The sequence below is a fragment of the Carlito syrichta genome, unplaced genomic scaffold (genome assembly GCF_000164805.1).
Source record: "Carlito syrichta isolate Samal-C Ts95f unplaced genomic scaffold, Tarsius_syrichta-2.0.1 Scaffold309682, whole genome shotgun sequence".
NCBI classification, from domain to species: Eukaryota; Metazoa; Chordata; class Mammalia; order Primates; family Tarsiidae; genus Carlito; species Carlito syrichta.
Genome location: NW_007253778.1, coordinates 454,300 through 467,396, shown reverse-complemented (window position 1 = coordinate 467,396; position 13,097 = coordinate 454,300). Strand labels below are relative to the sequence as shown.

Sequence of the window (13,097 nt, the reverse complement as noted above, 5' to 3'; positions counted from 1 at the left end):
GACCCCGCGGGCTCAGGCAATCCACTCACCTCAGCCTCCCAAGGCGCGGGATTACAGGCTGAGCCACTGAGCCCAGCTCATAATTTATGTTTTTAAACAGATCATTTGGGGCCAGGCACAGTGGCACACGCCTATATCCCCAGCATTTTGGGAGGCCGAGGTGAGAGGATTTCCTGAGCCCTTGGCTTCCAGACCAGCCTTGGCAACTTGGCAAGACCTCGTTTCTACAATAAATTGTTGCCGGTCTCGGTGGCTCAGCCTGTAATCCTGCACCTTTGGGAGGCTGAGGTGAGTGGATTGCCTGAGCCCGTGGGTTCGAGACCTGCCTGAGCAACTTGGTGAGACTTCATCTCTACAATAAATCAAAAATTAGCTGGGTGTGGTAGCGCACGCCTGTAGTTCCAGCTACTTGGAAGGCTGAGGTGGTAGGATTGCTGGAGCCCAGCAGGTCGAGGCTGCGGTGACCGGGAGTGGCCACTGCACTCCAGTCTGGGCGACAGAGTGAGACTCCAACTCAAAAAAAACCCCAAAAAACTAAATACAATAAATTGTTTTAAAAAAATTAGCCAGGCATAGTGGTGCATGCCTGTAGTTCTGGCTACTTGGAAGGCTGAGGCGGAAGGATCACCCGAGCCCAGCAGGTCAAGGCTGCGGTGGCAGGGAGCATGCCACTGCACTCCAGTCTGGGTCACAGAGTGAGACTCCAACTCAATAAATAAATAAATAAATAGATCATCTGATTTGTACTGCTTTGTAAACAGCACACTATCAGTAAGCAAGAGTAAAATCAAAGAGAAAAATCAGACTATTGTGTTCTAGACAAGAAGTAATGATCGATAGATTGCAGGGAAAGAGGGGATGGTAGTTAGAAAGCAAGACATGTATTTGAGTATTTTAATTTAAATATAGCATCATAATTTAAAGGGAAGTTTTATTATCAGGACTTCTTGATGGTGGGGAATGGAAGGCAAGAAATCAAGGAGAGCTTCTAGGTAAAAAAACTTGGTTGATGGTTCTTTCTTGAAATGGGAAAAGTAGGGAGAAAGAGAGTTTGGGGGATAAAGGCAAGAGTTCTGCTTTGAAAAGGTTATGTTTGAAGATATCGAAGTAGGGACATTGAGAAGGCAGTTGGATAAATGGGTTTGGGACTAAGTAGATATCCAGATAGGGGCTGAAGATACAAAGTTGGAAGTCATCATTATTTAGAATTTCCATGGTATTCACACCATGAGATAGAATGACATGACTTTGATAGTGGTTGTAGCTAGAGAAAAGAAGAGGCCTAACAACAGAGTACATAAAAATAGAAGATGAGGGGGGGAGGGGGATGAGATTAACAGTCGCAAATATCTGTCTGGGGATGGGGAAACACCTCTTATCAACAGGGTGCCTGAATGAAACATAATTGTACACCTAACCCTTAACTGTACCCCACAAAATCATAATAAAAAATATTGATTAAAAAATAATAATAATAAAATAAAAATGAATTTTAAAAAAAATAGAAGATGAGAAGGAACTAGCAATGAATGCCAAGAAAAAAAATCCAGAAATATGGAAGGGTAAACATGAGGAGGGATGGCCCAGAATTAAGAGGAGAAAGAGTTTCAAGAGTAGGAAATGATCAAATTCTGCTATAAGGTCGATTAGGATGAAGACTAAGAAATAACCCTTGGCTTGGCAACGTGGAGGTTTCTTGGTACCTTGACAGGAACTGATTCAGGAAAGTGGGCCATGGAGTTTAGACCAGTGGAGAGCTGAAGACTGATTAGAACCATTTAGGAGATAACTAGAGGTGAAAAAAACTCCTTTCTTCAGGAGTTTTAATATAAAATGGAACAAAGAAATGGCGCCTGCTAGGTTTTTCCAGGATGGATGATCTTATAGCCTGTTGGTTTACTGATGATTTACCGAATAATCCAGCATGAAGGGAGAGACTATTGAGGTAAGAGAGTGGACACGTGATAAGTTTTTAAGTAGGTGAAAGGGAACAAGATCCACTGCAAAAGTAGAGGAATCAGGAAGCACGGTAGAGGATGTGAATTCAGGAGCACTTTGTTGGTGGATTTAGTGATTGGAAATTAATCATTCATTCAGCAAATACTGAACTACTATGTGTCAGATGCTATTCTAGGGGCAAGACATATAGCAGTGAATGAAACAGATTAAGATAAAGTTTATGCCCTCATAGCATTTACATTTTATTGAAAGGAATCAAGCAATAAACATGATAATAACAAATGTATGATATATCAGAAGATAATAAGCACTGTGAAGTAAAATTAACTAGAATAAAGGAGTTACAGAGCTGGAGAAGAGGGTTGCCTTTTTGGTAGGGTAGTGAGAAAAGGAACAGACCTAGAGGCAGAGAGGGAGGAAGCTATGTAGATATTTGTTTCCAAGCAGAGAGAACAAATAGTGCCAAGTCCCTGAAGCAAGAGTATGTTTGCTACAGTCTGATGATTAGCAGAAGCCAGTGTGGCAGAACAAAATCAACAAGGTGGGGGTGTGGTAGAGGACAAGGAGTGGAAGAACAGGGAAAGAGGCAGTGGGAGAACAGCTTACATTTGGATTGGGGGTAAACACTTAAGCTTTATGCTGAGATAGGAAATCACTGACAGTTCCCAGTAGACATGGGATGTGATGGGACTTATATTTGAAAAGGATTTATATTGGCTGATGTGGCAACTGGACCATGAGAGGCAAGGACATGAGTTTGAACACTACGTGGGAAACTATTGCAGTAATCCAGGCAGGAGATGGTGAGTTCTCTTCTGATTGCTTCCATTTCCTCATGAAGTAAGAGGCAAGATCTTCATATGAGAGTAAACAGTGTATGATAGAGGCATGAGGAGAGATAAGCAGGTATGATAGTCATATGAAAGGTATAAAAGGAGCTGGGCACAGTAGCTCACGCCTGTAATTCTAGCACTTTGGGAGACGGAGGCAAGAGTAATGCCTGAGCCCAGGGGTTTGAGACCAGCCTGGAAAACTTGGCAAGACCCCATCTCTTCAATAAATAAAAGTTACCTGGGCATGGTGGCACACGCCTGTGGTTCTAGCTACTTGGAAGGCTGAGGTGGAAGGATTGCCTGTGCCCAGCATGTCGAGGCTGCGGTGTTGGTGAGCATGCCACTGCACTCCAGCCTGGGCGACAGAGTAAGACTCCAACTCAAAAAAAAAATCTCATGCCTGTCATCCCAGCACTTTGGGAGGCAGAAGCAAGAGGACTGCCTGAGCCCGTGGTGTTTGAGACCAACCTAGGCAACTTGGCGAGACCTTGTCTCTACAGTAAATAAAAAAAAAAAAAAAATTAGCCGGGTGGTGTGGTAGCGCACATCTGTGGTTCCAGCTACTTAGGAGGCTGAGGCAGAAGGATCACCTGAGCCCAGCAGTTCAAGGCTGTGGTCAAGTGTGCCACTGCACTCCAGCCTCGGTGACAGAATGAGACTCCAGTGCAAAAAAACAAACAACAAAAAAACACCAGCATCACTAAGAGTAACCCGGAGCCATGGGGCCCCTGCTGCACCTACGCAACTTGGTGAGACCTCGTCTCTACAATACATCAAAAAAAGAAAATATTAGCTGGGCATGATAGCATGTGCCTGTAGCTCTGGCTATTTGGAAGGCTGAGGTGAAAGGATCACCAGAGCCCAGCAGGTCGATGCTGGAGTGGTCATGAGTATGCCACTGCGCTCCAACCTGGGTGACAGAGTGAGACTCCAACTAAAAAACAAACAGACAAACAAAGGCAACCTGCTGGCACATCCAGCTTCTTCCAAAGAAGAATTTGAGGGGGCTCCTCAGAGTATTCAGTTCTCCTTTAAAGACTACCTCTGTATCCCATGATCATTCCACCACCTCACACTCAGCAGTCAAAGAGGGAAAGCCCAGTTTTCCTATGCTCTTATTAAGACTTCTCTTGGCTGAGTGCGATAGCTCATACCTATAATCTCAGCAATTTGGGAGGCTGAGGTGAGAGGATTGCCTGAGCCCACGGGTTCAAGACCAGCCTGGGGAACTTAGCGAAACTTCATCTCTACAATAAGTAAAAAAAAAAATTAGCCGGGCATGGTGGCATATGCCTGTAGTTCCAGTTACCTGGAAGGCTGAGGTGGAAGGATCACCTGAGCCCAGCAGGTTGAGGCTATGGTGGCTGTGAACATACCACTGCATTCCAGCCTGTGTGACAGAGTGAGACTCCAACTCAAAAAAAAAAGACTACTCTTTCCTACCTTTAAAAAAGACCTCAGCAGGACTTGAGGGAGACCTGCAGGGCTTCTCATGCTCCTAGAAGGACCACCAGTCCTTGCTTCCATGACACTGCTCACGTCACAACAGATGACCTTACAGGGAAATCTCAACGAGAAGTCCAAAATTAGAATTGATGACCCACTTTTCCTGAAATGACCAGCAGAGCTGATCTCATCTTGATCCATATCCCTCTTAACTTGGTCATTATAAGAATTTCAAGACTCCAAGGTCATCTGGAAGACAGCAGATTTATTTATGGACCAGGTGGAAATGGCTTACAGCATCACTCTTGTCCACAGCCTATTGGGCGGAACACAGTCAACAGATGCAGCTTAACTACAAAGGAGGCTGTGAAATGTAGTTTCATGTGTAACTAGGAAGAGGAAAATGAAATGACATTTTATGGGCACAGCATTTTCTCTGCCATATGCAGTCAGGGAGGAAACTGCAGGAGGCACACACAGACAGTGGTGACACAAAGGTCAAGGAAGAAGACATCTTCAAGAAGGAGGAACTGATCAAAGTTGTCATGCTCCTGAAAGATCAAGTAAAATATGAACATAAAAGGTCTATTTCAGTTTTCAGTTAGCAGGTACCTGGTAGCATTATGAAGAGTAATTTCTGTGGAATTATGGTAAAGTGAAAGAATGGGAGGTGAAGACACAGATATAGACTACTCTGTAGGAGAAGATAGCTATAAAATAATGAAAAGAGATAATGAAGTAACTAAAAAAGGGTGCCTAACTGAGGGAGATTTTTTTTTTTTAAATATAGGCAAGATGCTTACAAGCTTAGGATAAAAAGCTAATTACAAAGGAGAAATTAAATATAACATAGAGGATATAACTCATCAAAGAAGTCTAGAAGAAGCCAGGAAAGGATGAGATCAGAGCATAGTGAATGTATTAGTCTTGGACAAGAAAAATGACATAGCTTTTTCTAAGATGTGTGGGAGGGAAGCATTGATAGGAACAACTAAAGAAAAGTGTGTAAGCGAGGGACATTAAGTAGAGAGAGTTCATGTCTAATGGTATTTATTTTTTCAAAGGAGTCAACCTGCTGTTATTGAAGAGACTGGCAAGGGTAGTGGGGAGGAGAAGATATAAGATAGCTACAGAGACTCCTTATGTGTAGTGGCACCAATATGCACCATAGTGAATTTTTCTTCACCAACACGCAACTCTCCAGAGCAGAGACAAATATTTGAACTGATCTAAGACCAGGGACTTTTGCTAGGTGGTTATTGTGGAATAACTAGGGGTTGATGAGGTGAAGGTGCTGGTGAGAGAGCTATTACAGGGGTCTAGTCTGGATAGGAGAAGAAGTGAGGTCAAGAGAGGGCTGATGGTCTGGGAGAAAGCAGAGGCCAAGGGACTACAGGGCATGAGGAAATAGAAGAAGAGATAAGAGCAAAGAAGTAAGAAATGGGAGGATAAGATATTGTTGCAGTGTGGGATGTTGGAGTTTTAGAAATCTGATATGAAACAATCCTAGGGAATGAGGATTCAGAATATGGCCATTGTAGGGGGTTGCTAAAGTGGTTTGTTGTTTTTCTTTCTGAGTCGAAGCCACTGCAGCCTTGACTGTCTGGGCTTAGGTGATCCTTCCGCCTCAGCCTTCCAAGTAGCTGGAACTACAGGCGTGTGCCACCACGTCCAGGTAATTTTTTGACTTATTGTAGAAAGGAAGTCTTGCCAAATTGCCCATGCTGGTCTCGAACCCTGGGCTCAGACAGTCCTCTTGCCTCTGCTTCCCAAAGTGCTGGGATTACAGGCATGAGCCACCGTGCCTGGCTTAAAGTGGTTTAAAAGTATGTTTCCATGAAGTTGAAGAAGTGGAAGTGCTCCATGCATATGGGGTAGTCTCCTGGTGAATCGTCAATGATTTAGACTAGGAGGAGTAAACAACATGAGATACAAAGCATGATATACCACAGCATGACATAAAATATAAAGAGTTTTTGCATGAAGACAGGAGAATAATATTCTGAAGTGGGAGTGAAGAGCTAAAAGAAAATGTAAACCCCTTCTTTTTACTTTGTCTTCTCCCTTCTAGTTCAGACCCTTTTCCATCCCATTTGGATTATAAAAATTAACCTCCTACTTGATTTCTCTGATTTTGGTCTTGCTCCTAAGTGTCCATCATACACAGGTCTGCCAGCTTAACCCTGTAGAACAGTCTTTTTTAAAACTCCTGCTCAAAAACTTCAGTAACTCCCTTCCCACCTGTAGAATACAATCTAAATTCCATAGCCCCACACTCAAGGTTTCAGGAATAGAGCTGTCTTCAATCTACTACAGTTGGCCCCTGAACAAATTGGGGATCAGGAGCTTCCACCCTTGTGCAATTGAAAATCTACATGTAAAGTTTGACTTCTAAAAAGTTTAACTCCCAATAGCCTACTATTTATCAAAAGCCTTACTGAGGACATAGACAGTTAACTAATGGATATTTGGAATGTTCAGTTTTATATACTGTATTCTTATGATAAAATAAGCTAGAGAAAAGATGTTATTAACAACAAGGGTACCTACATAATCAGCGTTTGTATACCTAACCCTGAATTATACCCCACATCTTTATAATAAAAAATAATGTTATTAAGAAAATCATAAGGAAGAGAAAATATGCTATTTATTAGTAGAAGTGAATCATCATAAAGGTCTTCATCCTTGTCTTCAGGTTGAGTAGACTGAGGGGGTAGGAAGACGAGGGGCTGGTCTCGCTGTCTCAAGGTGATAGAGGCAGAAAAAAAATCCATGCTTATGTGGATCCATAGTTAAAGTCTGTGTTGTTCAGGGCCAACTGTACTTGATTTTATGCATCTAATTTGAACAAATATCAAGCATTGGTTTAAACTCTACACAACTTTACATAATCTTGGAGGGCTTTCCTGAAAGTGATTTTGTTAATTGTCTGGCATACTTTTCCACTCCTCTCTGAATGTTCAGATCCATTTACTCTTTAAAGGTTAATTCAAACACAGATTCTTCTCTGTTTCAAATGACATCTCCTTCTCCATCCTGCTTTTGTAAACATTCCACTCGAAGCCCTATATTCTAGTTATTTATGTACCTGATAGGAAAGAACCATGACCGATTTATGATTGCACCTCCAGCTCATATCACCTAGCTAAGTATATTGTTCTTCGTAGGAATCAAATGTCTGTTTACTAGATGCATTCACACATTTATGAATAGATAAGTAGAGCTCTTAAAATGTTATTGTAGTGTTAAGGGCCAGAATCCTCCATCAGAAGATGACCTCAAATTTTAAGGTTGATATTTTATATATATATATATATATATATATATATATTTTTTTTTTTTTAAACATACAGTACTATACAGCTGATTGTGTTAATTGGGTACCTGATATTATATTTTTTATTCTCAATACTTAGTATTGTTCTAGGAGCATTATAAGCTAAGTGCATAGTACAATAAAAGCTTGGTAAGTGGAATTGAACTAGGTGGCTTCACACCTAAGTCATTCTCACAGTGTCAGTCCCAAGTGCTCTAGAGACTGAACAGGGTCTCTGACGTAGCAAATAGCTGTTTATATCCTGAAGTGAATAAAATGCTGACTCTCAGCAATTCTAACAGAGACCCATTTGTTCATTTATTCTTTGATTCATTGAATCATGCCATAAATTGTGATTGATCTATATATGTAATAACTATTCTAGACACTGAGGAAAAGAAATCAATCAGTGAGAATAAGGAGGTGAAAGAACAAACTTGACTCCTTGATGAGATTTAAATGCCCTTTATCTCAAGAAAACAAAATGCATGCCCATGTTGCATTTTTGCTTCAGGATTTTCCAAGGGAAACTCTTCTAAGGACCATCATTTCACAATAGAGTTGAGAATATTCCCTATTAGAGCTGAAAGGAAACAGAATTTAGCAGGTATGGTGAGCTTTCCAGAAAGCAAACATCTCATATTTGTAAAGTAACCTCTCTTTGTTCTCTTTCTTGGCCAGGCTGTGACAACATGCTGATGGGCATAAAGTCTCTGAAAATAGTGAAGAAGACGATGGACACACATGGTTCTTGGATGAAAGATGTTGTCAGTGACTCTCCAAAGGTGTATTTGTTAATTGGATCCAGAAACAACATTGTTTGGGAATTTGCAAACATGCGGGCGTTCATGGAAGATAGCACCAAGCCAGCTCCCCGGAAGCTAATCCTAACACTTTCCTGGCAGGGAACAGGCCAAGTGATTTACAAAGGTTTTCTATATTTTCACAACCAAGCGACTTCTAATGAGATAATCAAATATAATCTACAGAAGAGGACTGTGGAAGATAGAATGCTGCTGCCAGGAGGTGTAGGGCGAGCACTAGTCTACCAGCACTCCCCCTCAACTTACATTGACCTGGCTGTGGATGAGCATGGGCTCTGGGCTATCCATTCAGGACCCGGTACCCATGGCCATTTGGTCCTCACAAAAATTGAGCCGGGCACTCTGGGAGTGGAGCACTCATGGGACACTCCATGCAGAAGCCAGGATGCTGAAGCCTCGTTCCTCCTGTGTGGGGTCCTCTACGTGGTCTACAATTCTGGTGGCCAGGGCCCTCATCGCATCACCTGTGTTTATGATCCGCTGGGCACTATCAGTGAGGAGGATCTGCCCAATTTATTCTTCCCCAGGAGGCCAAGAAGTCACTCCATGATCCATTACAACCCCAGAGACAAGCAGCTCTATGCCTGGAATGAAGGAAACCAGATCATTTACAAACTCCAGACAAAGAGAAAGCAGCCTCTGAAGTAATGCGTTACAGCCAGAAGGAAGAGCACTGTGGCTTTGGCAGCTGCTCTCCAGGACACTGAGGCCACTGACCCTTCCCATTATAGTATCCCTCTAATCACACACAGAAATAGAGTCTAGAAGTGGGAAGACACATGCATCCTTTCCCAGATGTCAAGAACTTGTTCCAAGAACTTAGATGAGATTCTATCATTCAGAAATTTTCAACAACATCCCTTACTCATCAAAACCTCCTGGCTCTTAAGGCCAAAGGTATTCTTTTTTTTTTTAGGATTTAATTATCTTTATTTTCTAATTAAAAAACAGAAAGAAAAAAAAGGAGGGGAGTTGAGGGGCCATAGAGGTTATACTGTGCTGACACAAAGACTTTGAATTCTAGGCAAAGTTAAAACCCATATGAAACAGCAACTGATGTCTGAAAGGAAATAACTACGTGGAGTCTGAGATGAACACGAGCCCAATCTCATGACTAGCCTCAATAACATAAGAGAACAATTCTCAACTATGGAGTCCACAGGTGTCAAGCATGCTCTCCAGCTTGGGTGGATGAAAGTCTGGAGAAGTGGGTTCTCTTCACACTCATTGACACAGGAAGATGGCTCCTGGTTTCATGTCAAAAGCAGGTCCTGTTGCCAGGCAGTGCCTGCAGCTCACAGCTCTGTTTAGCAGTGAAATCGATCAGAGAGCTTGGGCGATACAGGCACAGTCAGGGGTTGGTCACTTGACTTTATCTGCACACTCTTGTACTTGCGTATTGGATTTGCCTTATGCACCAGTTCTTGCCGTAGCTTGGTCACCTCCTCCTTCTTCTGCTTTTCCTTCTGCTGCCTGGTCTCCTCCAGCAGCTGTGTTTTCTGGGCATCCACTTCAGCCATTCTCCTCTCTAGCTCCTGCCGCTCCTTGGCTCTCTTCTCAGTAGCCAGCTTGGAAAGGTTCCTGAACAACAACTGATTTTTTCTCTTTCTTGGGAACAAAGGGCTCTTGGGAGATGATGGTGTTTGGACGTGCCTTGAAGCAAGCTGCTTCTTTCTGCTGTTTAAGTTCTTCCTCCAGTTGGTGCTTCCATGTCTGTGCCTTCACAGCACCTCTCTTGTCAGTCTCCAGGCAGAAAGGCTCAAACTGGGTCACATGCTTTACCTTCTTCTCTGGCAGATTAATGGTGTCAAAATGAGGCAAGAGAAGAGCCTTGAACTTGGGCATCTCCCCTTTCTGCAATTCTTTTATTTTCTTTTCCTTCTGTAACTGACGTTCTTTGTCTCGAGAATCAAAGGAGAAAGGGCATACAACCATAGTTCTTGTCTCTGGAATTTGGGGCTTAAAAGGCACTCCATAATGTGGAAAAGGTTGAGCTCTTATCACTACCAGTTCATCCTCTTCCTCATCTTTGTTGCACACTCAGATTCTGTTCTTCAGTGCAAAGGTTGGTGACTTGGGGACGGTGACTGGAATTACTCTCTTTTCAGGGACACCCACAACATCTTCCAGGATCTTTGTAGGGCAGGGTCTGGAATGAAATTTAAAGCGCTCGTCCTCCAATTTCTTCTTTGATTCTCGCTCCTGGATCCTTTTCTCAATTTCCAAATCAAAGTCAATGGGCTGAGTGGGTGGTTTCACAGGTGGTTTCTTGGGCAAGATAGGTCCACCTTCCAGAATTCTAGGATCAAGTTCTCATGCTTTGAATTGTATTGTCTCAGTTTCTCAAGCTCTTCGGCCTCCTGCTCCACTGGACTTTTGCAGGTCACAGGCCTCGCACGCTCTTTGGTTTGCAGGACAGGAGTCCTTGGATCTCTGGAAATCTTGGTCGCAGAAGAGTTGGAGGGCAACAGGCTATTATCATCATTCTTGCTCCTCAAATGATACCTCTTGGGGTTTGTTTATAAAAGTCTTCGACCTGTTGTGCAAGGGGCACATATGTAGAAGTTGTTTCATCAAATGTTCTTTTCTTACCTTGGGACAGGTTGAAAGCCTTAATAATAGTACATCCCTTAGTGACTCAGGTAGGAGATGAAGTATGCTTTAGCAGTTCAGATGTAAAGTTCACTTCTTTATAGTCCTCTTGGTTCTTAGGATGTGATTTGATTCACTCATCTGAGGAAGTCAACTGGTTTGGTGACCTGGCTTACTGGTTTCTTCACAGGTTTCCCTGCTCCTGCAAAAGCAAGTTTCTTGAATTCTTCATTCTTCTTCAGCATCTTCATCACCTCCCACTGCATTTTCATTCTCTTCTCCTGCTCCTGCTCCTGCTCCTGAGTACTCTTTAGCACCTTCTGCAGTTTCATCTTCTTAGAAGGTGGAGCTTCACTGCTGACTACAGGAATGACACACCTCTTGGCTTTCATGTTTACGTGATGTTTTGCTTTTTGTTCCAAATTCTTCTGAGCAGAGAGTCTAATAGATCTTCTCAGAGGCTGGACTGGAGTTTTCCTTGCTATGGTTCCCTGAACTTCCAGGGAAGTACAATCTTTTGACAAAATGGATTGCTCCTCAAGATTCTCTTTTTCTGTCTTTTTGAAGTAAATGTTGTCAACTGGTCTCAAAGGTGTGATGATAGCTTGCTGCTGAATATCAGTCTTTCTCAAAGGAGTCTTCCCCTGAAAAAGCCCTCCTGTTCCATTCTTTCCAAGAAACTCCAAATTGGCCTTCTCCTCAAACCATGAATCTATGTTTTGAGAATCTTCCTCATAATCCAAAGATGTAAAATTGATGAAGTCCATAGGAGCATCAAAGGAATAAGAGGTTTTATCTTGTGACATTATCTCCCACTCAGTCAGAAGATCAAGTTTTTTCCAGTATTCGTATCACTTTTGTCAACAGGTCACCTTTGTTATCAGTGACAGCCTCCCGCAACTCCTGATAGGAGCCTATTTGCAAAATCCTGTCACAGAAAAGGGGAGCCGGGGAACCTGGCCTCGCCTGGGCGGCGGCCCACCACTGCAACCACCTCAAAGGGTGGCCTGGAGGTCAAATGCATTCTGATCTAGCTTACTAGCCTTTTCTTTTATACTCTCCAGCATTTACTCTAACTCTGCTCTCTTCCCCCCAATAATTAGAGTTGTTTGACACACCCTAGTACTCACTGGCTTTTCTCTCCTCTGGCCTTTTGTTCAAGCTCCTCCCTCTTTCTCAATTGTCTATTGATATTCTCCCACTTTTCACTGCCCAACTAAAACACTATTTCTTATTGAGGTTTAATCTCTATTTCCCATAGCCCAATCTTTCCACCAAGCTAGGTGGATGTAATAATAAAGTAAAAACATTAACATTTGAATACAGCTTTTCAGCTACAAAGTGTTTGCCCATCATGTAATTCTCATCCCACCCTTGTGAGATATACACAAGTCTTTATAATTGCCATTCTAGAGATGAGGAGAGTTTAGGTGAGTCATTCAAAGTAATACAACAACAAAGTGAAATACAGAGCTAGATAATACTATGAATCCTATAGTCTTTCCATTGCTCAAGGAAACATTAAATATGTATGCTTGTTTGCCTAGTCTTTTATAGTCAATGTGTACATCATTTCAGCCGAAAAATAACAGTCTTCCCCTTTAGCTAGTTTTCATGCCTGCAAAAGATCTTTCTACAGGCCTTTCAAAAGCTGCTTTCAGCTGGACTCGGTGGGTCAGCCTATAATCCCAGCACTTTGGGAGGCCGAGGCGAGTGGACTGCCTGAGCCCGGGCAACTTGGTGAGACCTCGTCTTTACAATAAATAAAAAATTAGCCGAGTGTGGTAGCATGTGCCTGTAGTTCCAGCTACTTGGAAGGCTGAGGCAGAAGGATCACTGGAGCCCAACAGGTTGATGCTGGAGTGCCTGTGAGTGTGCCGCTGCACCCCAGTCTGGGCAACAGTGTGAGACTCCAACTCAAAAAAAAAACCAAAACCTGCTTTCTCCAGAAAATCAACCTAAGGGTGAGGACCCCACTTCTAACCTCATCTTGTCATACTGTCCTCTATGTCTCTCTTCTTGCTTTAAATACAAAAAAAGTGACACTAAGCAAATAACCTCATCAGGTTGTATTTTCCTACATACCCTCAGCATAAAAGCTTTCAGGGAGTGCCTGTGTTGGGC

The 13,097-nt window shown here is 42.7% G+C and overlaps 1 protein-coding gene and 1 pseudogene across 1 annotated transcript in view; one reads left to right on the top strand and one right to left on the bottom strand.

Moving 5' to 3' along the window:
* OLFML1 (olfactomedin like 1) overlaps nt 1–9,230 on the top strand; it is a 31,844-nt gene extending 22,614 nt beyond the window's left edge. Inside the window, exon 4 of the mRNA XM_008067524.1 lies at nt 8,239–9,230. Coding sequence (XP_008065715.1) covers nt 8,239–9,029 — 791 coding nt within the window. The 3' untranslated portion in view covers nt 9,030–9,230. The remainder of the gene's footprint in view (nt 1–8,238) is intronic.
* Nucleotides 9,231–9,466: 236 nt separating this feature from the next.
* LOC103269973 lies at nt 9,467–11,862 on the bottom strand (annotated as a pseudogene).
* Nucleotides 11,863–13,097: the final 1,235 nt, after the last annotated feature.